Genomic DNA, 24539 nt, shown 5'->3' with positions numbered 1-24539 from the left:
ATCTCATTGGTAACCCATTCATTGTTTAATAACATGCTATGTAGCCTCCATGTGTTTGAATATTTTTGAGTTTTTTTATAGTGGTTGATTTCTAGTTTCATGCCATTGTTATCTGGGAAGATGTTTGATATGATTTCAGTCTTCTTGAACTTGTAGAGACTTGCTTTATGGTCTAACATGTGGTCTGTTTTTGGGAATTTCCCATGTGCACTTGAGAAGAATGTATATTCTGCTGCTTTGGGATGAAACGTTCTGTAATATCAATTAAATCCATCTGATCTAATATGTCATTTAAGGTCTCCGTTTCCTTGTTGATCTTTTGTCTGGATGATCTATCCAGTGGTGACAGTGGGGTGTTAAAGTCCCCCAGTGTGATTGTGTTGCTGTCGATCTCACCCTTAAAGTACACCTTTATACACACACACACACACACACACACACACACGCACGCATATTTAGGTGCTCCTATACTGGGAGCATATATATTTATAAGGGTTATTTCCTCCTGTTGGATCGATCCCTTTAGTATTATGTAGTAACCTTCTTTATCTCTTGTTATGGTCTTTATTTTGAAGTCTATTTTGTCAGAAATAAGTACTGCTACTCCAGCTTTTTTTTTTTTTCATTTCCATTTGCATGGAATATTTTTTTTCACCCCTTCACTTTCAGCCTTTGTGAATCCTTTGTTCTGAGGTGGGTCTCTTGTAGACAGCATATATATGGGTCACGTTTTCTTTTCCACTCAGCTACCCTATGCCCTTTGATCGGAGCATTTAATCTGTTTACATTTAAAGTTATTATTGATATGTACTTGCTTAATGCCATTTTTCCCCTTTATGTCGATGTGCCTTACTCTCTATATTTCTTCTACTTCTTAAAGCAGTCCTTCTCACATTTCTTGCAATGCTGGTTTGATGGTACTGAACTCCTTTAGCTTTCTTTTGTCTGGGAAGCTCTTTATTTCACCTTCAATTTTAAATGATAGCCTTGTGGGATAGAGCAGTCTTGATTTTGGGTTCTTGCTGTTCATTACTTTGAGAACTTCATGCCATTCCCTTCTGGCCTGAAGTGTTTGTGTTTATTACCTGATAATCCAGGCATTTTCCATATTGCTCGATGCCGTCATGATCATGGAAAAGCAACATAATATTCCTTTAAGTAGGTCTACCTTAATTAACTTAATCATTTTTCTATTATTGGATCTTTTGGTTCTTTCTTTTTACATTTTTTTCTACTGTTAAAAAAGAATAGTGTGTGCTAAACATTTTGTGGGTATTTAACTTTTCTCATGTCTTATCTTATTTCCTAAAGATAGATTGTGTGAAGTGGGATTACCAGTTCAAAGGACATAAACATTTTTATGACTCTTGATACCTGTTGCCAAATTGCTTTTCAAAACGGCTGCATTTATTTCTACTGCCTCCAGCAGATTACAAGAGGAATGTTTTCACTGCATTCTTGCCAGCAATAGACATTTAGATTTTTAAACATTTTCCTAACCCATTAGGTAAAAAATAGGTGTCATTTTGTTTTAATTTGGATTTCTTTGGTTAGTAGTGAGGCTGAATGCTTTCATGTGTGCTTGTTTTTTAGCTGTATGTTCTGCGCTGCTTCACACATTGTTGTTTCTTCGTTTTAGACCCCAAAACAGCTTCCGAAACAGAAACAGATATCTGCGCGGAGTGGGAGATCAAGACCATCACCAGTGCTCTGAAGACCTACCTGAGGTAGGGACTTTCCATGAGCAGGGCAGAGCGCCAGCTTGTTATCAGGCCATCAGGAAGAAAGCACTTTTATTTTCAGCCTCCAGAGAGCTGTTGGGTGGGTGTCTGAGATGTGGAAATAGCTTATGTGTGGGTGCAGTTAGCTCAGCTGGTCAATCCGATTGTAAATCATCCATAGTTGATGGGTTGCCATTGTGCAGTAGTGCCAGGGGTGATTTAGGAAGCTTTGTTTTTTATGAGAAGCTACTCTAACAGCCTTTAACAGAACCTAAAATATAGTATTTCCTGAAATCCCTGGATACTCTATTAAGAAAATAAGAATCTCATCTCATTCTTTTGCAAATACAAGATTCCATACCCTGTGTATTTCCACAGACTTGTGCATTGCAGATTGAATATGTTCCTGACATTGATCCTTAAAAATGAGAACTTAATGGAACTCCTTGTTCACTCCTTCAGCTTAGATTGGAAAATATCACTTTATTGGGGAAGAGACTATTTTCCTGTAGTAATATATGAAGTATTACTGCTACCTCTCTACTCCTCCCTCGTTTATTAAGGGAATGGGTGATTGACTAGCTGCCCGAGTCTCAGTTTCAGGAATAGATTGAAGTTTATGCTGGACTTGAAGGGCGGGCATATTGTAGTTCTTACACAGGAAGGTGGGGTGTCTAGTCCTAAACAAGGACTGTCGTCATAGATTGCATAAGCATTTGTACAGCTGTCGTGAAGATCCCCTTGGCTCAGACTCAAAGGAGGAAAGCCACAGAAAAGGAATTGGGGGTGCCGGGTTTTGTTGTTTTTTTTGCTTTTGGGGAATTGATGGAAGGATCTTGAAGTCAAGGATAAGATGTAATGCAAATGATGACTACAGATTGAATTAGGCGATTCGATGAGAATAAAATAAAACCTGAGCCAATGTATAGTCTGTTGAGAAGCTTATTATTTGGACTAGCAGCAAAACCTCAAGTTTACAGTTTAACATATTCATTACATACTCATATCCTCAGTGCTGCCACTGTAGTTTACACAAAACCATATTGTAGAGGTTTGCATTTAGCACTTTTTACATGTTGGTAGTGATTTGCTAATAAGCAGTAAGTAAAAAACATATTTTCAGAAATTAGCAGGCAAAATTCGATTGCTTCATGTCTCGTGTTAGGGGTTCTAGCCCTTTGGCATTCCTGAGCAGAACTCCACAGTGAATTTGCCACACAAACACCTACAAAAAGTCTCTGTGGCATTTATGGATGAATTGATTATAATAACAAGGTGCTGGGAAGATGAGAGTTAAATACAGATTTTTGCAGATGTTTAGCTAGTTGCCTGTTTCTCAGGCATATTTTAAAATGCTCTTGTTGATGGATGAGTCACTGACTGAAAGGAAATCTCTTCGTTTGTGCTAGACTTTTGCATCAGTACTTTTGAAGTTGTGACTACGAAACAGTTGTATCCATTCCCTTAAAAAGGAGAGAGAATGAAAATCTCAGGGAAAATCTCAGAGCCTTGCAAAAGGGAAACTCTAAATTGGACTAAGCTGAGTTGCTCTTGTTTCCCTGTGATCTTTGTCTTGAGAGATGTAATACAGTTTGGCAGCCTCCAGACTGCTAGTTAGAGAGAATATGACTGTTTTGATGAAGCTAACTAGTACATAACCTTTTATTCCAGAATGCTTCCAGGACCACTCATGATGTACCAGTTTCAAAGAAGTTTCATCAAGGCAGCAAGTAAGTTTTCTTTTTGTCACAGTTTTAAGGGGAAGGGAATAGATTTTTCTATTTCAAAGAACAGTCAATATTCCAAAATAAATATTATCTAACCCAGGCACACACTCAGGAGTTCAACCCAGAATTGAAAACGAAACCAAGTCGGGATTGCCGAGGGCCTCGCTACTGGGCTGAGTGTACAGCAGAGGAGAGAAACTTCCCAAGAGTGGTTTTGGGGTGGGGAGAGGAGAGAAGAGGGGGTTTACCCTTCTAATTATGATTATTGGAGTTCTGACTCCTTGGGTTTTCCCTAGCCCTTGAGCAGCATTTTGCAGAATGAATCAAACTTTGCACGTTACCTAAATAGAGCTTTGGGAGTGTTTCCCTGAGAGCAGCACCATCCGTGTAACTTCCCAGTCCGCGTTCTGTCCTGACCTCCACTTCAGCCTCTGGTCATTCTTCATCCGTATCATCCAGGTCCCTGGCGTCATATAACTGGTATTAAAATACATAGGGATTAGGTGCAAGCTACCCGAAGTGTACTGGAATCTGTCTACGTGGGGCAGGCCTCCTGTGGGGCAGTAAGATTCTCTATTAGATTGAAATCTGGCATGAAACCCCAAGGCTATTATGCCCATAGCCTGTGCCTCTCCCCTCTTCCTTTGAGCCTTCAGAGTTTGTTTACCGTGGTAGCTGCTACTGGCCTAATTTAGTAGCAACTAGTGTTCTGGTGGCCTTAGCTACTCATAGTTTCCCCCTTCAGACAGGGAGGAGAAAGGCATGGGAGAAAGCTAGGAGTGAAGATAGTGTTTATGTGATTTTTTTCTCAGAGAAATTCCAAACCCATAGCAACCATTCTCTAATTAAACCTCACATCAGTCCTATAAATAGGTTCAGTGAGTACCATTCTTCTGCTTCCCAGAGAACTGGAGCCACTTGCCCAAGTTCAACCAAGAGAATACGGCAGGCCATGATTTAGGTTACAGGTTGACAGCAAGATTCACACGCATACGTGCCATTTCTTTCTTGTGTACCACGCTGGCTGTCACATGTGGTTTGAGAATAACTGGACATTTCCTTTGGTTTCTCTGATGCTGTGTTAGGTGCTATTTTGATATTTGAGACCCTTGCAATGTTGTTCATGTGCAATGTGTTTACCACTTACCAAGCGCATGAAGTTCCTTCTTTCCTTGAAACGAAGCTGTCCCTCCAGGGAGTCAGCTGCTCCCAGCTTGTCCCTGCTCCAAGTGTGCAGCTGACTGGCTCCATTTTATCACGTCAGCGTTTTGGCCTGATTTTTCTGACGGCCATTTTTTTCAGTGAACTCTGGTACAGAAAACACCATTAAAAGCACTTGTAGATCCTCATCATGAGGACACAGAGCAGGATCTTAACCCTTTGAGAGATCCTCAGTGTGTCAGTGCCCAACCTTTGTCTTCCTTTGATTTCTGTCTTGCAAACTGATTTAGCTGCGACACTGATCAAGTGTTACCTCCCTCCTACTTTTGCAGAGCTGGAGAATCAGGAGTCTCGGGTCTCTGAAATCCACAGCCTTGTTCATCGGCTTCCGGAGAAAAACAGGCAGATGTTACAGCTGCTCATGAACCATTTGGCAAAGTAGGTTTATGACTGATTGCTGGCTCTTTTCTCAGCCCTAGAAAGTTCTTATCTTAGCACTAAAGCTGGTCTCAGTTCTGCTTATGTTTGCCTCCCCCACTATTGCATCAGGTATGCTAGACGCTTAGGAAAGAAATGTGTGAAATGTTAACTGCAGTGGATAACAACAGCCAGTGCCAGATGGTCTTTGAAAGTGGGCCAGGAAGTGTCCCATGAACCAGGCCACCAGACAGAGTTTTCAGGGCAGGGCTTTGCTCTTGTGAGGACCAAGGGCAAACAAGTATGTCATCCATGATACCAGGTCACCAAGCAGAATTTTTAGGAGTTACATGTTCTTGTGCCGATCACAGGCGAACAGGAATATGTTGTGGGTTTACAGACCTTAGGTTTGAAGTAAAAAGGCTTAGATTCTAGAGTTGACTCTGTTCTTTTGTCGGGGGGGGAGACATGTTTTGTTTTGTTTTGTTTGTTTTCTATTTCAGGAAGAGGGAGCAAGAGATAGAAACATCAATGATGAGAGACGGTCATTGATTGGGCGCCTCCTGCCCACCCCTTACTGGGGACTAAACCCGAGCCTGCAACCTGGGTGTGTGCCCTGATGGGGTATCGCACCATGACCTCCTGGTTCATAGGCGACGCTCAACCACTGAGCCTCACCATCGGGGCAAGAGTTGACTCTGTTCTTAACAAGCCACTTAACCAGCCCTGGACAACCAGTGACTTCTTAATTCCTGATTTCTTCATTTGTCAAATATGGCTAGTAGGCTCCCTTTTATCTACAGTGTCAGTGATTTTTAAAGTGACACGTAGCCCAGCCGGGTGTGGCTCAGCAGTTGAGCGTCGACCTAGGACCCGGGAGATCGGGGTTCGATTCCCTGTTGGGACACATGCCCGGGTTGCGGGCTGCAGCCGATCAATGACTCTCTCATCATTGATGTTTCTATCTCTCTCTCCCCCTCTCCCTTTCTCTCTGAAATCAATAAAGATATATTTACCAAAAAATAAAAATAAAAATGAATTCACATGTATTAAAGCCTTTGAAGAAGTATAGAGAATAAGGGAATTATCTTTGGCAAATGCCCACTTGCCCTTTGAGATAATCAAAGCATTCAGTGGGGGCTTGATTTTCCGGCTAGGAATATTTATACTCTTGGAATGGTTTTGGATTTCCGTGTGTTGACTGTTGCTTGATCTTTTTCAGAATGGCCTTGTTGCCTTTCCTTGTTGTATCAGTTACTGCATGTGTGTATGTTCTAACCTTCCATTGATTTTTATGAGTGTTCTTGACTGGAGACTGGAGCATAAGACAAGACAGAGTCTACCAGTTAACCTAAATTGTTAAGTCCTGTGTTCTTTGAACTGATGTGTTGTAAATTTGGCCCTTTCCCACAATTGTTCATGACCTTAAGTCATGTTTTTGGTATAAGTTGATACTTTGCTGAGGGAGATTATGATGGTTTGTTTTCATATTTATACCAAGCACTTGATAATCCCTTTTGGAGAGAGAGTATATATGTTACCATAAAGACTCCCACAGGTCTAAGCTTGAAGAAACAAGAAATGATTTGCATGTGGTGAGAAGCAATTGGGTAGTCAAAGGTTGCTCTATTATTGGTCAAATGTTTTCCTTGCCATGCAGTATCAGAACTGTATTGCAATACTATGGTTTATAAGAAATATGTATTTGGCCATTAAGGTGACCAAAATGTATTTCTGATATATATTTGGTCTTAATCCACAATTCCTGGCTCACATCTCCCCAACCCTTGGAATTTCCTAAGTGTTGACATTGAAAAGGTGTCTTTTGTTATGTTAATGACGTGACTTTTGGAAAGCGCCTAAGGAAGGGGGCTGGTTGCCAATGGAACCAACCATGTGATTAGAGGGATGGAAGTTTCAGTCCTGCATCCCCCACCCCACTCACAACCTGTGGGGAGGGGAGAGAGGCTGGAAGTTGAATCAGTTGCCAATGGCCAATGCTGTGACTGTGTAAAGAAAACTCCATAAAATCCCAAGAGGATGGTTTCAGAGAGCTTCGGGGTTGGTGAACACATGGAGACGCTGGGGGCGTGGTGCCCTGAAGAGGGCTTGGAAGCTCTGCACTCCTTCCCACATACCTTGCCCTCTGCATCTCTTCCACCTGGCTGTTCCTGAATTCTGTCCTTTTAAAATAAACCAGTGATCTAGTAAGTAGCATGTTTCTCTGAGTGCTGTGAGCCTTTCTAGAAAATTAGTAGAACCCAAGGAGGGTATTGTGGGAACTTCTGATATATAGCCAGTGGGTCAAAAGTAGAGGTGACAACCTGGATTTGGGATTGGCATTCTGAGTTGAAAGGGGTTGTTGGAACCTCCAGTCAGTGCCCAGTTCAAGAGCACAGGTAGCCCGGCCGGGCATTGCTCAGCGCCTGAACATTGACCTAGGATCCAGGAGATTGCAGTTCAATTCCCGGTCAGGGCACATACTCTGGTTGTGGGCTCGATCCCCAGTTGGGGCGTCGTGCAGGAGGCAGCCTATCAGTGCTGACTCTCTCATCATTGATGTTTTAGTCCTCTTTCTCCCTCTCCCATACTCTCTGTCTGAAATCAATAAAGATCTATTTTTAAAAAAAGAAAAGAAAAAGCACAGGTAACCTGGGCTTGTGCCCTGGGGTTGCATCTGGCATCTGAAGTGTGTGTGTGTGTGTGTGTGTGTGTGTGTGTGTGTGTGTGTGTGTGTGTGTGTTGGGGTGGGGGGCAGTCTTGTGGAATCTGATGCTATCTGCATGTAAACAGTGTCAGAATTGAGTTGAATTCTTGGATACCTTGCTAGTATCCTGAGAATTGTTTGTTGATGTGGGGTCCCTGACCCCCACGGTGAAATTGGGGCAATTTATTTATGTTCAAAAACAGAGCAAAGCAGAGAATATGCAAGTTTGCAAGGAGAATGGCCCCAAAAGAATCCTGATGATCCGTGTTTAAAATAATGGGAACTGGGCTTTAAAAAGTAACTTCAGATGCTCCGAGGTGCCTGTTCCATACAATCCAGGCCAGGCATTTGTTAAACAGATAAGCTGGTTTAGATCTTAGTTGCAAACCTTTGTGCACTTGAAGGGCCTGCACCAAAACAGAGGAAGTTCCAGGTACATACTCAGCCAACCCTGTGTGGGGATGCTCCTAACTACTCTATGGTCACTGGGTCTTAGGGAGGTCTCCAAGCCTGCTGGCAGGAGCTGGAGGAGACAATTTAGGAACCAGCTGAAAGCATTTGTGATGAGATCTTAGTTGCACTGAGAGAGACCAAGAGTAAATGGTGATCCAGTAGAGCCATTACTGAATTTTTCCATTTTTAAAATACCCTGAGGATTGTTAGGAATCTTTAAAGAAAAAAATGACAGAAAACCCTAAGGTGTATTTTGAACAGTTGAGCTGCCCAGGTGGATGGTTCACGTTCTCCCTCCCGTTCCACTCTCTGCTCTCCCAACCCCTTTCAATTCAGCCCATCCTTTTCTCCAACCCAAGGAGTCCTACAACTGGCATATGCAAGTTACAACTGTGACCTTGACTTTTGGCCTTCCAATTTTGTTGCTGGCGTTATTAGTTTTATAGCATTTCTGGAGCATTACACATTGTCTTTGATACTTAATGTAGATTTTCTTTGAGGTTCTATGAGATACTATGGCATTTCTTTGTTCATTTAACCATTAGGAAATCTACCAATAGTCAAGCTCTCCAGCCTGTAACATGAGTCTGTCAGAGCTGGTGTTAGAACACACAGACTCAAGTTCTCAGCATGCTGTGTGCTCGGTCTTTGGAGCCTCTAGATCTAGACTGTCTTGGAGAAGATGGGTACAAATGAGCACTGCTGAATCTGGTAAGGAGTATGCATTTAGGTCTTTGGCACCCAGTGGAGTTCTAAGATTCCACTTAAACCCTATATGCTCATTTACAGCACTGTCCTGTTTTAAAATAAAGCAGTCAGGGGAAGTTAGCTTGGGCCAAGGGGTTGGTTTGTCTATTTCATTCCAGTTTTCTCAGGTTCAGACTTACCCTAGGATATGCCTGAGCTATTGTTACTCTGGTCCACTTACTTAACGGTCAGCTTCCTTCCTAAGTTTTGATTTCAGGGCTGGTTCTGCTGGAAAATCCAGTGTTTACTTCTCTCATTACCTGCTGTGCTTGCCCTGCGCATCACAGGCGACTGGTTCAAAGAGAAGACATTTTGTATTGTGTATTTTTCTAAAGTACTGTTTTGAAACACTTTCCAAAATTGGTTTCCTTTAGCTGTGGAGGGAGAATGAAGACATTTTAGATTTAATCCCAAGTAGGAATGCGTTCGTGGGGGGCGGGGAACAGTCTTAAGGGGGAAGGCATAGAAACTTCAAACCTCCAAGCAAATATGATTACCACGGCACATCCAAATCACGGAGCTCTTGGGTTGGTTTCAGACCTCAGAGAGAACATGAAAATTATAGGCAACTATGCACATATTTTTGTTGTTCCAGCTCAGATCTACTCTGATAATTAGATATTTTCTATTTGGACTCTAGTATGCAGTCTGGGGTCATGTGCCTCAAAGCACAGACTCATCTGGGGTGCTAGTTCACACTGGCATTGCTGGGCTCCACCCCTGGTCGGCTAAATCAGACTCTGCCTGGGAATCTCCATTGTTGGTTTATTTCCCAGGTCATTAGGATGCAGTCTTTTGAGAACCACAGACCTAGTTGTGCAGGGGTTTTCCGGGAGAGAGAAATGGTATTGAGAGGAATAGATTGGGATTTAGGAGGTTTAGAGCTAGGAAGTGGAGGCTCAAAGCAGTGAGTTCAAAAAGGAGACTTTCTTTTCATAATTAAATTACTAAAAGCATCCAGTTTTGATTTCCCATGTCTTTACAGTTGGACTTTGCATTAAATTGAGTGTTCAGCAAATGACTCTGTTTTGAAATCAAACATAAAGCATTTTTATTAATAAAGAAAATTGCCCCCAGATAGCTATGGGACCTTGTGGAGACCATTCAACCTCTTTGAGCTTGTTTTCTGAGTTCTCTTACAAGCATGTGATTCCGTGTTTTCATCAAGTGTGGGGGAGAAAACACTTCCTGGTCCTATAACTGTGGAAGGAAATCAGAGTAGATGAGTAATAAAGACCAATTTCATGGTAGTTCCCTGGTGTTTACATGCTATGATGACTCCAAGTATGTTGTATATCCCCACACATACCATTCGTAGTGGCTCATTATAACTTTATTACAGTGTTCGTGCTGTGTGGGAGGATTTCAAAAGGCTCTCCATACATCAGGAGTGGCCATTAAAAATACCTTTTCACAGCTGGTTTTCCCAAGACACATATTGAGAAATAAATCTTAGTCTCTTTTCCTTTTTGAAGCAACTACTCTTTTGTTGCTAGGGTGTTGTTGGAGAGGCTAAGCTCTTTTCTTCCTTCCCCAAAGAGGTATTGTATCATTTAGGAGGCTTTTGGGCTGCAAGAAACAGAAAACCCACTTCAAAATAACTTAAACAATAAGGAAATCTCTCATCTTATTACACAAAATCAGCCCTGAGGGCTGGGTAATTTCTCCATTCATGAAGTACTCTGGTTATTTCCATGGCCCTACTCACAGCCAGCCTCATTGTGTTGGCTAGATCTTCTCAGGGTCATAAGATATTGCATTGCATCCTTGCCACATTAGTGGTTGTCCAGAGGCAGAAAAGACATTACGTATTTCTTCTTTGAGTCTTTTTTTAAGACCTCTGATGATACTTTTCCCAGAAGTTCTCCCACAGACTTCCCATAACATCTCACTGGTTTGATGCAATCACCAGCAAGGGAAATGGGACCACCGTGATATTTTACAGCAAGCAGGATTTACCTGGGCCACTTGCGAGAGGCGTAGATACCGCTATACAAGTAGAGGTGTGAGTAGTCAGCCCCCAGTGCCTACTGCAGGAGATCTTGGTAAAAGAACGTTTAATAGAGAGCATTAAGTCTATCGAATGGTCCTCGCATGGCATGCTAACTCAGTCAAGACATATAGAATAAAAAGGCCAGTTTGGGAAGGGAGATGAGTGCATCTGCAGCGTGGGTACAGTATGTACTAACGCCCCAGGATTCGGGGAGGGAAGGGTGAGAGAGGTGAAGGGCAAAGTCAGCCTTCGTCCCGGGGATGCTTACTGGTTCCTTGCTATTTCGTTGCCCAGTTGTCTGATGCTTATTTGGATTTTCTTGTACACGTGTGCCTTCCAAAACGGGCAAACTCCTGTAGATTGCAGCGATCGTGAAGGGATATTGTGGGGCAAATGCTTGGCAGACAAGTGAGGCCTTATCAAAACACAGGGTGGGGCGGGCAAAAGTAGGTTTATAGTTGCGAGTATGCAAAGCACAGAGTTTATTCGTGTATTATTATTTGTTAGTGATTGTATTATTTTCCATATGTACAACTGTAAACCTACTCTTTTCCCACCCTGTAGGTAGACTCCATCGGCACAGGTTATCGAGGGTTGAGCACATAGTGCCTTGGCTGTTTTCTCCTTCTTGTGACTGGAGTCTGAGTAGTTCCAGGCATTCCTGCAAATCAAGAAGGATGTATTCGTATTTCCTCAGTGATCTAGAAGCAGAGTGAATTGGGTTCATGGATAAATGCCTGTGGTTATAAAGAAAATCATTGCTAGGCCTTGGCACCGAGGAGGATGGACCCTGGTGGTTAACTAGCATTCCTTGAAGAAGTTCTTAAGGAAGGGTCAAAATAAAAGGATGCTGGCGTGAATACTTGGCATTAACACATATCCTGTAGATATTCTAGTATCCCTTCTTCTTCTGCCCCACGTCTAGAGGATGAGACAGCTCGGTGAAGAACTGTTGAACACATGAGAAGAGCTACTTATTTCCTTGCCATCAAGATTAGTCCAAGCAAAATAGCTGTGGAATTTTGCAGAGCACATTTGAAAGAAAGCAGTGCTTTTGAGATGATGGCTTTCTGAGATGGAAAGCTGTGAGCTTTTCTGGCAGCCTTCCCTCGGCCATACTCCCTGGCTCCTGAACCTTTCTTCTCTCTAGTAACCTCTGGACTCCCGCTGCTGCCCGTGCAGAATCGCGTGGCTGCTGGCCCACTGGCGGGGTGGCCTCGTAGCCCCACAGAGCCGCGTTGACCACGTTCTCCAGCCCCCTTTGGCTTCTGCCTCACCGTCTCCTACCCTGAGCTGATGGTTTTGGTGATTTTAACCCTTGGCTATCTCTCAGATCCAGCCACTTTTCTCCATCTCCATCAGTCCCCTTTAGTCCAAGCTGTCATCTCTTTTCCAGACTGCTTGCAAAGGCTCCCTCCCTCCCGGCTTGCTCTGGCTGGTGGAGCTCTGGCTGCCTTCCAGTCGGCAGAAAGCATGCTCTGCAGCCGGGAACCAGGAACTTGGAGCGCTGCAAATCTCAACATGTGATTCCCTTGCTTAAAAAACTTCAAAGGCAGCTTTCCCATCACTCTTAAGATAAAACTCTGGATATGGCCTCCAGGGCCTGGACTGGACTGGGCCCCTCCTGACTCTGCAACTTTGTCCTGTGTCCCTCATGATCACCATCGCATCCCCACTGTGTGGCACACAGTGGGCACTCATTAATATTAGTTGGGTAGAAGCATGATAGTCCCTTGACCATTTCTCAGACACCATCTTTCCTGCTCCCCCTTCTTGCCCTTAGCAGCTCATTTTCTTCTGTCTGGAATGATCTCTCTCCAGCCTCTGCAGCCAGAATCGGCCTGATTCTTTAGCCTCAGCTTAAGTGGCACTGCCTGCAAGAACCCTTCCTGCCTCTGTTGTCCCCTCACTTTCCTGAACTCCCGTGGCCTTTGCTTACTCTCCCCGTTTTGCATGGATCACACCCCACTATTCAGGGCACTTTACCCGGAGCCTATCTTCTCACTTCTACTGGGTCATGAGCTCCCAGGGGACAGGCCGGCTGTCTTCTTTTATCTGTTCTTACCTAGAGGATGCAAACAAGGGCCTTTAAGCTAGAGCAGCCCACGCAGGTGTTCTGTTTGGTATTGTTGTTTCACACATTGCTGTTTTTAAAATTTGGACAGGTTTCCAGCATTTGTAATGGGTAGTTAATTTTACTTGGGGGGAAAAAGAAAATTGGAGCTTCTTGCTAACAGTTGGCTGGAACTAAATAGAGGCCACACCCCACACTACTGGGCATGCCTTCAGCAGTTCCTAAATAGTCCCCTTTGTCTCTTGTGCCCAGCCCACTTCTTTCATGCCCCCTACCCACCTGGCCATGGTGTAGGCATTTGGGTTTCAGTCCCTGACCTATTTGCTAATCACAAAAGGGGCTCGATATTTGATGGTTATACAAACAATACGCAGAAATTGGCTGGGAGAATTACTTCCCTGACCGGCTCTTTTTCTCTTGAAAGATTTATTACTTATACAGATTGCAGGTCTCTGGAACAAGTGGGAGACGCTGCTACCAAGCCTGTTTATGTGTATGGGATGGGGAGGAGAGTGTATTTTTTTTTTTTTTTTAAGACTAAGAATGGGATTCTCAAAGGACTTTCTCTAGCTATTTTTGGCAGAGCCAAAGGAAAATCTATTTAAAGGGACACTGCAAAGAGGACAATCACATATTTTAGAGCAAACAGGCAACTTAGCACTTTAAATTAATGGAAATATAGAAGAATCCCTTACTTTCAACCCAGGAATTTGTTCTGTGGCCTTCCAACCTCAGGATTAGGGGAAGGAAAGGTTCAAGTTCACTTTAAATTTTTTTGCTTTAACAAAAGTAAATCAATGAAATTTCTGAATTCAAGGAACTAAATCTCTCACATCATAAGAAACGCCCATTCGGAAAGGGGAAACGCTTGGCTTCACGCTGTTAGTGCTCAGCAGCCTTAGAGCTCCTTTGATTTGGGTCTCTTGTTTGTTTTGTTGTTCCACTCAGTTTGGGTTAATTTTTTTCAGTGACTTTTCTGTTTTCTGATGCGCCTCTTCCTCTTCTGAGCCCAAGGAACCACCCATTGGGTTCCCTCTCGGACGCAGGGACGAGTGAAGAGGGGGATGCTGTCCTTTCCTTTCTGTGCAGCTGCCGCCATTTATTCAGGATATTATAAAAGCCAGAGCATTAACAGACATGACCGCGGCTTAGTTCCCTGTGCCAACCCTTAGCAGAGCCAGATTTCTTTTTCTCTTCTTCGCTAATCTTCGCCCAAGGATATGTTTTTTATTGATTTTTAGAGATAGAGAAACATTGATCAGTTGCCTCCTGTATGAGCCCCAACTGGGGATTGAACCCACAACCGTTTGGTGTACAGGAGGGCGCTCTAACCATTGAGCCACCTGGCCAGGGCTCGCTCGCTCTTTCTCTCCTCTCTCTCTCTCTCTCTCTCCCTCTCTCTCTCTCCCTCCCCCCCCCTCCCTCCCTCTCTCTTTCTGATTTTATTTGAGTCCTCTCTTTTTCTTGGTGAGTTTAGCTAAAAGTTTGTTGATTTTGTTTGGCTTTTCCAATAACCAGCTCTTGGTTCCATTGATCCTTTCTACTGCGTTTTTAGTCTCTAATTCATTTCTTCTCTGGTAAGCCAGATTTCTTATGCATTGGCCCCAGCAGTGGTTTCATAAAACGGTCTCTCTTTTTGGCTGAGCAGCAGTTTCAAACTGATTCTAACATTCACACTGTTTTGGACGCGGAAGCTCTCCCTGCATTCTCCTTTCATTGACTGGCAAGCATTATCTGCGATACTTATGTTTTCACACTGACTGCTTTCCCAGCCCCTGCTCCACACTGCTGGGCTCGAGTGTGGCGCTTCAGCGACGCAGCGGGCAGCCTTCAGGGCAGTTGCAGTCCATGTGCAGGGCCTGAGAGCAGAGTGGTTAACGTTCTGGAGCCAGGCTGCCTGGTTTTGCTCTCGCCGTTTCTGAAACTTGCATGAATTACTTCACTTCTCTGTGCCCGTTTCCTCCTTTGATAAAGGAGATATAATCATTGTATCAGAAACTTTTAAATTAGCACATCGGATTTTCTTGGCTTCTCTGTGTGTTTCAGCCACCGCTGACTGCAGGGACTGGTTTTATCTCCTCCGACTCACTTCACATAGGTGCGGCCTGATGGCTTATGACCTTGTGCCCATCCCACACACTTTCCACGTCACACCAAGTGCTATCCACACACGTACAGCCTGGAAGCAAGGGGACATTGAAAAAACTCCAAAGGGCAGCCTTTGACTAGTGGGAGGTCGAAGCTGGGCATCCTAAACAGCGGTCATTAGCCTCTTGCACGGTGGTCTCAATAGATTGAGCCAGTGTTGGTCCTTGGAGCAGGCAGTGGGGAGCTTCTCTGCTTCATTCCCCTGAAAACTCCACAGTAAAGCAGTATCATAGAAGCCTTTACCTCACTCTCTTCTTCCTGGGAAACCTGAAGACAATATAATGAGTTGCCGTGAGGATTTAATTAATCCACAGAAAGATCTGCGAAGAGTGTCTGGCACGCCGTACACCCTCCATAAATGTAAACTTTCACAATCTGTTTGAGAATTCAGGGGATGGGGGAAGGAGGATTGTGGAGCTGTGCCTGAAGGTGAGGGGAGACGGGGGACTTGTTCAAACGATTAAACCGAAACAATCATTCTTACTGACGGGTTGGGGCTTTCTTTACAGTTCTGTTATGGGCAAGCGAAACCCTTAGGGCTGGATGCTAAACACATAGCACGCACAGCTCTTATCCACTTGGGAGATTTTTCTGTGTGCATGTGTTTATTTTTGCTTCGTTTTTTGTGTTCTTGGCAGTTTGTGTGTGTGTTTGGCCCAGAGGGCTAAGCATCTATCTCACCCATTTTAGCAAAGGTTGAGCCAACACAGGGTCAGCTGGGAGAAAGAGCCCCTGAGATCTGCTCCCAGGTCATACCTTACACCAACCCGCGTGAGCATTCAGGGCACCTCGAGGTTCAGCTGCCCCTGGAGCAGTGCACCTGTTTAAAAGCACAAGCTTTGGGGGGCTGGTCTCCTTGGGGAACTAGCAGCTACTCACCCTCCTGCTTCTTGGTGTCACAAGGCTGATTTCATCTCAGAAGCAGCTGTCTTTGCTGCAGTTTAATAACTCTAATTTCCTGGAGGGGGACGACACGTTATATCATGAAGACTCATCTTAGTCTGCACGGTCTGGAAATTTCCACTCATCTTTGTGATCTTCAAAATGTTTCTCTTTGTGGGAGAGTCTGACTTTCCTTCTTTCTTACTCAGTTTGACTGCCTTCTCAGATAAAACATTAGCATCCCCTGTGAAAACAGTCCCCTGTGCCTCCAGTGTACCCCTTCATTCCCCACATGTATTTCCCTCCTCAAGTTACTGCAGTCTGTATGGAAACATTAACCTTCACTCAAAGGAAAGTTGTATGTGTATGCATCTTCATTCCGTCGTGGTAGACACTTTTGTGGTTTAACTCGAGAGGGTTTGAGGAAACATTCAGGCAATTTGAATTTTGGATCAGTCCTTTCTGCTTTCTCACATGGATAGAAGTGTCTCTCTTCACGTGGTTGAGCACACCAATTTAGTGTTTCCAATTTGGTATTCTAAATGTAAATCATTATTTCTCAGTTCTGTGCAGTAGGTGGTCAAGGAACCCAAAATGTTTGGCTTGCTAGTATAATGCAAACAGGTCTTCCTAGACACTTGGAGGTGCATAGGATTTGATAGAATAGGTCACTGTTTTATTAAAGTCATACTTTCAGTGAGAAAATGGGGAAACCCTAAGCCTCAGGAAGAGTTGGGACATTAGATATTTGGTTGTAAGCAACAGAAGTCAACTGTGGATTTTCTTTTTTAAAAAAAGAAGAGCATTTATTAGAAATATTTTAGGTCAGTTACATAATTGAAAGTAGAGTTGAACCGTGAGACATTGGAAAGCAATGTCAAGGGTCCTTACATATGTACTACATGTCCTTACACTATTCACTCTTCCAGATGACTGTCTCAGATCTTGCTTCCTATTTCACTGAGAAAATTGGCATGCAATCCAGAGAACTTCTACAAGCCATATTCATTCCACCATGGTATCTACATCTGTGCCCATGTTTCTGCCTCCCCTCCATGTGTGATAGAGGAACAGTCAGTGCTCCCACCTCTAGGCCATTCCTTCACTGGGGCACGAGTACCGATTCCTAATTGCATCCATAAGGACTTGGCTCCAACACTTTCTCCCTCTCTGTCCTCCATCAATAACTTTACAACTTCTGTTCAGTCTTTCCCATTAGCACATGTGGTGTGATCCTCTAAAAATAAAACTAAAAACCAACAAAACAAAAAAACTCCCCTCAATCTTGCATCCCTTGCTAGATACCACCTCATTTCTTTGTGCTCTTCTCAGCAGAAAGTCTCCAATAGTTGTCTGTGTCGCTGCTTCTAGTCCCCTTTTGAACCTACCGCACTTGGACTTCTGCACTCTCTGCCCCACTGAAATACAGAAATGCCTCTTGTTGGGGTTGCTAAATCCGTTTCAGACTTTCCTTCCCTTATCGTTTTGGAGTATTTAACACAGTTTCTCACTCCCTCCTCCTTGAAGTGCCTTCTCTACTTGGCTTTCGGGGCACCACTTTCTCCTGTTTTCCCTCCTGTCTCCTGGCTGCTCCTTTTCAGTCTCATTTGCTGTGCCCCAGGACTCAGCCCTGTCCTCAGACCCAAGCTGCCTCTCCTTCCCTCCTTTCCCCTCCCCAGTGAGGTCTTGCTCTAAGACTGCAACCTCCAGCCCCTGTGCTCCCCACCTACTAGCGTTGCTTAATTTTTTTCCATACCACATATCACCGTTTAACCTAAATCTTTGACTTAATTTGCTTATTGCTTTCTTCTCACTGAAATGTAAGCTCCATGAGGTCAGAGATTTCTGTCTACGACTACACTGCTCTATCCCTAGTACCTAGAACAGTGCTTTGGCAGGAGGCACTCCCTAAATATTTGTTGGGTAATGAATGAAATAAAGGGCAGGAAGTATCCAGGGAACTCACTAGCCCCTTTGGAGCACTGCCTTTGGAGTGTTTCACCTCTCACCGCCTTTGTTCTCTTGTGATTCCACTGCAGGTTCACATTCCGAGTAAAGAGAGTTGCAATGGCCTCTCTCGGGCGATGCACCCACTTCTCTGGTGAGGCGGTAGTGGTGTGCACTCGACTGATTCTTGGTAGGATCGCATGTGTTAGGTATTTGACGCAGTGAAGGTGCTGGCTTGCTCCACCAACCCTCACATCTGGGCACATTTAAACACTATTCCTAAGTCACCAGGCGAATGTGGGTTTCCAGTTTCAAGCATGTCTCAGTCTAGCTGGCTGGTCAGGTTTTCCTGTTCTCTCTACTGAATGATAACCTTGGCCTTTTGCTTCCTTAAGACCTACACTTCCCTTCTCACCAGGACTGCCACTTGAACTGCTTTGCATGCCACCTAGATGCAAGTTTCCCTTCCAGAATTGCTTGTCTCACTGGGTTGTTCTCCCCAGCCATAGACAGATGGTGAGTGAAGCAGAGAACACTGGCAAAACCATAGCTTAGTCTTTCCTCATTATGCTATCAACATGTCCTGGCTCTTGGCATGAAAGTGAGTCCTGGTTAAGTCTGGTCTTGATTGAAACTTAAGGCATACCGTCTGCAGGTGTCTTGGTGCTTTTAGTTCCTTCTAATCCTGTCCCTGAGGGGATGGGGCAAATCCAAAAATGAATTCCTAATAAACGAACCCACAAGGACCCAGAATAGTGCCCCATTTTAAAATAAAGCCAAAAGAAAACGTCCCAAAGTGAGCACTTTCAGTAGGAAGAATTCTAAATTACATACCAGTTACTATGAAAAGAGGCTGTTTCCCTATATCCCTGTGCTCTTTGGGATTCGGCAGCCTGTTAAAAACTATGCTCTGGTGTTATTGATAATCAGGAATACCTCCGATGAGGCTGGCTTGGACAGAGTGGAACCGAGATAAAGAATTGTGACAGCCAGTTGCATCATTCATGTCTGTATGTATTAATTTATTGAGCACCTGCTATGGACAATCACTAACTCATCCAAGATGCTAATTATTTATTTCTCTTAGGAGGTGATAGGAGAGAGCAGAGAGCATTGGCCCAATAGGCAAGAGGTTCTAATCTTCAGTTTTCACAAACTCATTTTATGCACAGTCTTGAGCATGTTTACCAGGCCTTAGGTTTCTTCATCTACAAAATAAGGGGTATTAGTTTTGTGCTGAAAAAAAGCATGCATATGAAATACACACGCACATTTGCAGACATACACACAGACATATACATGCACTGCAATGAAGGAAAACGGTAAAAGGATAGCCACCAATATCTTAGCTGTTATCACTAGATGCTTGGGTTTTCTTCTCTTGGTTTCTTTATTTTTGAATTGTTATAAAATGACCATGTGTGCTATTTAAAAAGGTGTAATTATGTTTAATGAGTGGAGCAGACTCTGACTCTGAGCCCCTTTTAACTTCGAAGACATCTGTGATTTTATGCACGAACTGGGTAGGACAGTCAATCCTTCGGTATTCTGAGACAGAATTCCTTTTGTCTGCTTGTGCTCCCCCATTTTTGTCTGCTGCTCTGCTCATTTGCATTTCCACTGGAGAGTGGGCAGCAGAGAGAAAGGAGAGTGCATTTTAGCAATGCTGAAGACGGTGGTAAAACTTTTAACCTGAAAAGGTTTGGTTTTTCCCCCAAACTAGTATTACTAAGTGGCTTTTGACTAGACCAGTTTTTTTCTCACTTCCTTCCTTAGCCATTAGTTAATCGAATGTGAACTTTACTGTTATGGTAGCATTGGTTTAAAAGAAAAGAAAAAATAGCAATAATAAAAGATTGCATTTTTTTGGTTTCTATATTGTCTTTTCATCCTATTTTCAGGTACCGTGAGAACCCACTGACTTTCCATCCACCATACACGGCTCCCTTTTCTTCCTCGGCGTGGCCTTTTTCAGCCTGTCCGTATCGGGGGCTTTCTTCACCTGCCTCTCTGCCCATATCTTCTCAGAGCAGGGAACCCTGCTGCTGGTTTTTGTATGGCCCACAGGCTCAGAAAGGTTGTTTACATTTTCAAATAGTTGGAATAGAATCAAAGGAAGAATAATATTTCACGACACATGAAAATTATATGAAATTCCTCAGTGTTCATAAAGTTTTATTGGAACAGAGCCACACGTATTATTTATGTGTATGGCAGCCTCCAAGTTACACTGGCAGCTTGAGAAGCTCCAAGCGAAACCATTTGGCCCTCAAAGCCTGAAATATTTACTGTCTGATTCTTTAGAGAACAGGTCTGCCAACTCTGTGCTAGAGACTCCTTTTTCATTGGCTATCTTTCAGCCAAGGCCTGTTCAGATGTGCTAACTCAGTCAAGAGATATTTATCAAGGGCCTACAGCATGCCCGACACTGCGCTAGACACAGGTATTGAAGATGAACACGATGCCTTCCCTGCCAGGAGGAGCGCACAACCTAGAGGGGAGCGTGGCCTGTCCACAGGGAAACTACAGCGCAGATCTGTGTGCTGGCGCCCAAGTGGGAGCTCAGGGCTGTGGGGACTCTGAGAGGGAGCCCTGACTGCTTGGGAAGGCAGGACGAAAGGAGGGCATCGTTAGGTCATGGAAAACAAAGCTTTGGTAGCTTGAAGCTGCATTGTTCTACGTCGGTGACTTTTCATTATGACACCAGAATTGTCCTGTTAAAGATGATAGTTACCTAGAACAAGAGTTGTCAGAATTTTAACAAGTGTTAAAATTATTTTAACTTTTTTTTTGTAATCTTCATCTGAGGATATTTTTTCCATTGCTTTTCAGAAAGAGTGGAAGGGAGAGAAGAGGAGGGAGGAGAGAGAGAGAGAGAGAGGAGAGAGAGGAGAGAGAGAGAGGGAGGAAGGGGAGAAGACAGAGAGAGAGAAAGAGAAGAAACATGGATGTGAGAGAGACACATCAGTTGGTGCCTCCTGAATTCTCCCCTACCAGGCCTGGGGATCAAGCCTGCAACCAAAGTACGTGCCCTTGGCCAGAATTGAACCTAGGACCCTTCAGTCTGTGGGCCGGTGTTCTAACCACTGAGAAAACCGGCCAAGACTATTTTGACATTTCAAGCTAGCTAGGCTACAGAGTCTGAAGTGGAGGTGGTGGAACTGAGGCCTAGAATGTCATGGAAGGAAAAAGGAACCAAAGAACCAAAGGGGTGAATCCCTTCGTAGGATTATGGACATGTGGAACCACCCAGAGAGACCTGATACAGAAACCCCCAGCACCTGTCCCGTTCATTGTCCTCAGTGGGGCCTTGGCTGGCCGTGTTTATTCTAAGACGGCAAGGCTTCTAACCTGTGCCATGGCCTCCATGAAGTATGCCTGGCACCCTAGAGGCCAAGCAGCTGCAGACATAACTCATAAGGCCCCACTGCAGATGCCTGGGCTCCAGGGGCTCCTGGCTTAAATAGGTCACGATGGCTGTGGAGAGCCACCTTTTCTGGCTTGCAAAGATGATAACACCTTGCCTTCCAGTGTCTTTGTAAGTCTCTTTGGAGAAGAAGCCTGAAATTCCTAAGTGGTATGAGGAATTTCTAAAGGCAAACTGTGTAGAGAGAAGCCTCTCTTTGGGTCTGCATGGCCATTTGGACCACCCAGAGGGGTCTAAGGCAGGAGCACTCACTGCTCTGTAGCTTCTCAGTGATGGGGGAAGGAACTCTAGCTATTGGGGCCTGGGTCTGGTCTGGGGTGCAGACTGAGCATATCTCTCCTCTAATCCTGGTTGCCAGGAATACCCTTAAGCCCCTGATTGTTTCTCACTTGTGCTGCCGACCTCAAAAGGCCAGTTAGTCTGTGCATGCCCTCTCATGTGTTTTATACCATTGCAGTGAACCAACACACAACTATTGTTTCCTACCTCCTGTGAATGGGTGGGAAGTAGATGGATGGAGGGAAGGAAGGAAGGAAGGAAGGAAGGAAGGAAGGAAGGAAGGAAGGAAGGAAGGAAGGAAGGAAGGGAGGGAGGGAGGGAGGGAGGGAGGGAGGGAGGGAGGGAGGGAGAGGCCTGCATCACCCAGCCTTTATGTTAACTCAATAAAAATGTTTATCTGCAGGTCAAGTAAGCCAGTACACCCCAAGATGATGTGTAGCAGAGCTGGGACCCCAGTGAGCAAGGTAGTCACCTGGGGTGCAAATGACCTTCAACAAGCCTCCTTAAATTCGCACCCCAGGTGTCTCTCTTGCCTCACTGTAACCCTGGGCCTGGCTGGGTTTAAATTTCCATTTTCAGCTTTTTCTCAGCATGCAGACCTGAGTCCTTCCTCTCATTTCCTTCAGCTGTGGACAGTGGTTGACAGTGCTAGAGAATCAAGTTTGGTTTGATCTGCCTTTGGTTTTTCATCTCATATTCCATCTGGAATTTTATGGCAGTCAATGGGAAAAGGGGATCTCAGGGACAGAATTTGGATTTAGAGAGAATTTTTCAGGGATGTGTCTGTTGCAGCTTAGCCTGGATAATTGAAAATTGCCCCCCTCTCGTTAACATCAATAATTGAAAGCTGGCTCTGTGTACTACTGTGGCCAAGTAGAACAGGTGGGTTTGATTTGCTCAGGAACTGGAGAAGCAACTTTAGAAACTTTTACAGCATCTGAGCTCTTTGGGCTTCTTGAGAACTTTGTCCGCGGCTGGCTGGTGAAAGAGGTGGTCGTGGTGGAGCCCTGTGAGCGAATCAGTAGTGACCGGACAAGTGGAATTTCCATGGCATTTTTGTTTCAAGGAGCCAGTCCTCCAGTTCTGCCCATTACCTCCTTTTCACACTCTGCAAACTTGGACCCCAAAGGTAATTTCCAGCTGAACTGGGCAAGAATAACAATGGCCATGGAATAGGTCCTGTGACTATCAAAGTCTCTTATCAGAGTTTAGCTTTGCCTTTGGTTTCTATAACCAGTCCTGCAGAAGAACAGTTCCTCCCTCCTTCCACTTAATGCTCTCTTGGGAGCAGTAAGAGCTTAGCCTCCTCTGAGTGCAAAGTCAACTTGAGAGGAGTAGAGGGATGGGGGTGCACAGGGGATCTATATAGTTGGGCAACAAAACAAATTAGGTAGGGTAAGCCTAACTCCCTTGAAACTGCTAGAGCAGAAGCCCACCTGCCCCCCGCTTCCCCCTCCGTGTTCACCTCTGCATGCGGTGAGCACCTCTGCTGCCGGCCTTTGCGTGATCCTTTGCTACCAGGCCAAGGCTCTTCTGTCTTTGCACTTTGCATGGAGAACGGCAGATGGGGAGATCACCCAGGAAGCTCGGTTTGCATTTCAGTGTTAACCGTGCTGTGCAGCTAATTTGATTATTACATTTAACTGAAAACACCTGCAGGGTCTGCCAGACCAAGTCCAGCCTGCCTGGTATTGTGGGCCCCATACAAACCCTTCTCCCTGTCAGACTGGATTAAATGAATGTTTTTTAAACATATGTGCCTTGTTCAGGCCTCAGAGCAAGTACTTGCGTTATTTAGGTAGCTCCTTGGGATAGAACTAGGATGTACAGAGCACCTATTTTGCCTTTGGACCCATATCCCTATAGCCTCAGCTTGGTGTTTGTGGAAATTGATCCAAGGTGCAACATGTCTAGGGGAAATGAGCGTGTTTGATGCAGCTCTGCAGGGCCTAGGTGGAATCTAGAGATAGAAGGTAAGATACACAGTTGTCTTATTGCCCAAAACCAAGGCTCAGATTGCCTCACGTTGTATTTTTCCATTTTGAATAATTAAACCAGCTCTCACCTAGCTTTGGAACATCTGGATGGAGAAGATCTAGTGTGAAGCCCCAAGAGTATGATCTGGCTCTTGGTTATGGGGCACTTTGAACTACTCCAGAATGAGTTCCAGTGGCCACTCCAGGAAGGGAGTGCCTATTCTTCTGTTGCCTGTAAATGGGACTTGGCCTCATCCATATAGGACTGCTAGGACCCTTTGCTGTTATATGCCAAGTGCTATTCTAGGTAAGTCCCTGTTCTCCTGGAACTTAAATTTTAATTGAGGAGAAAGGCAGATATTTGCAAATATTCATTGAGCACCTACTCAGTAGTATGTCTTATGAATATAGCAGTAAATTTTTTTTTAATGTGGTATACAAATACAGACTAAATTTATGATAAAGAAAATTTCAGGAAGTTTTCGGTGCTCTGAGGGAAGGGTATACAATTAGAATAATGGGAGTGGACAAGGAACTATTAGCTCAGGTGGTCAGAGGAGGTGACATTTAAGTCACTACCTGAAGGGAGTCTGAGAGCAAAGCCATGTAAAGAGTTAAAGGAAGACCCTTCCATGCAGAGGGATTAGTAAGTGCAAATGCCCTGAGAAGGGAACCTGCTTGGCATGAAACATACTTGGCTTATTCAAAGGACAATAAAGTCAGTATGGTAAAAGCTGAATTCAGGGAGCTAAGCAGACGCTAGACCAGGTAGAGTTTGGAGGGGCCATAGGTGGAAGTTTGAATTCCATTTTAATAGAAAGCCACTGGAGAGTTGTAGGGGTTGAGTGACATGATCTGTTTTCTTTGTTGTTTTCTCCAA

The 24539-nt window shown here is 44.3% G+C and overlaps 1 protein-coding gene across 2 annotated transcripts in view; it reads left to right on the top strand.

Annotated features, from left to right (window-relative positions):
- Positions 1–24539, top strand: part of ARHGAP26 (Rho GTPase activating protein 26) — a 401390-nt gene that overhangs the window by 250197 nt on the left and 126654 nt on the right. For both annotated transcript variants that reach the window (XM_087816295.1, XM_087816294.1), the window contains exons 15-17: positions 1640–1727; positions 3393–3451; positions 4942–5047. In XM_087816295.1, coding sequence (XP_087672421.1) covers positions 1640–1727; positions 3393–3451; positions 4942–5047 — 253 coding nt within the window. The remainder of the gene's footprint in view (positions 1–1639; positions 1728–3392; positions 3452–4941; positions 5048–24539) is intronic.

Source organism: Miniopterus natalensis, chromosome 4 (genome assembly GCF_054644295.1).
Source record: "Miniopterus natalensis isolate mMinNat1 chromosome 4, mMinNat1.hap1, whole genome shotgun sequence".
NCBI lineage: Eukaryota > Metazoa > Chordata > Mammalia > Chiroptera > Miniopteridae > Miniopterus > Miniopterus natalensis.
This window is presented reverse-complemented; position numbering and strand designations above follow the sequence as displayed.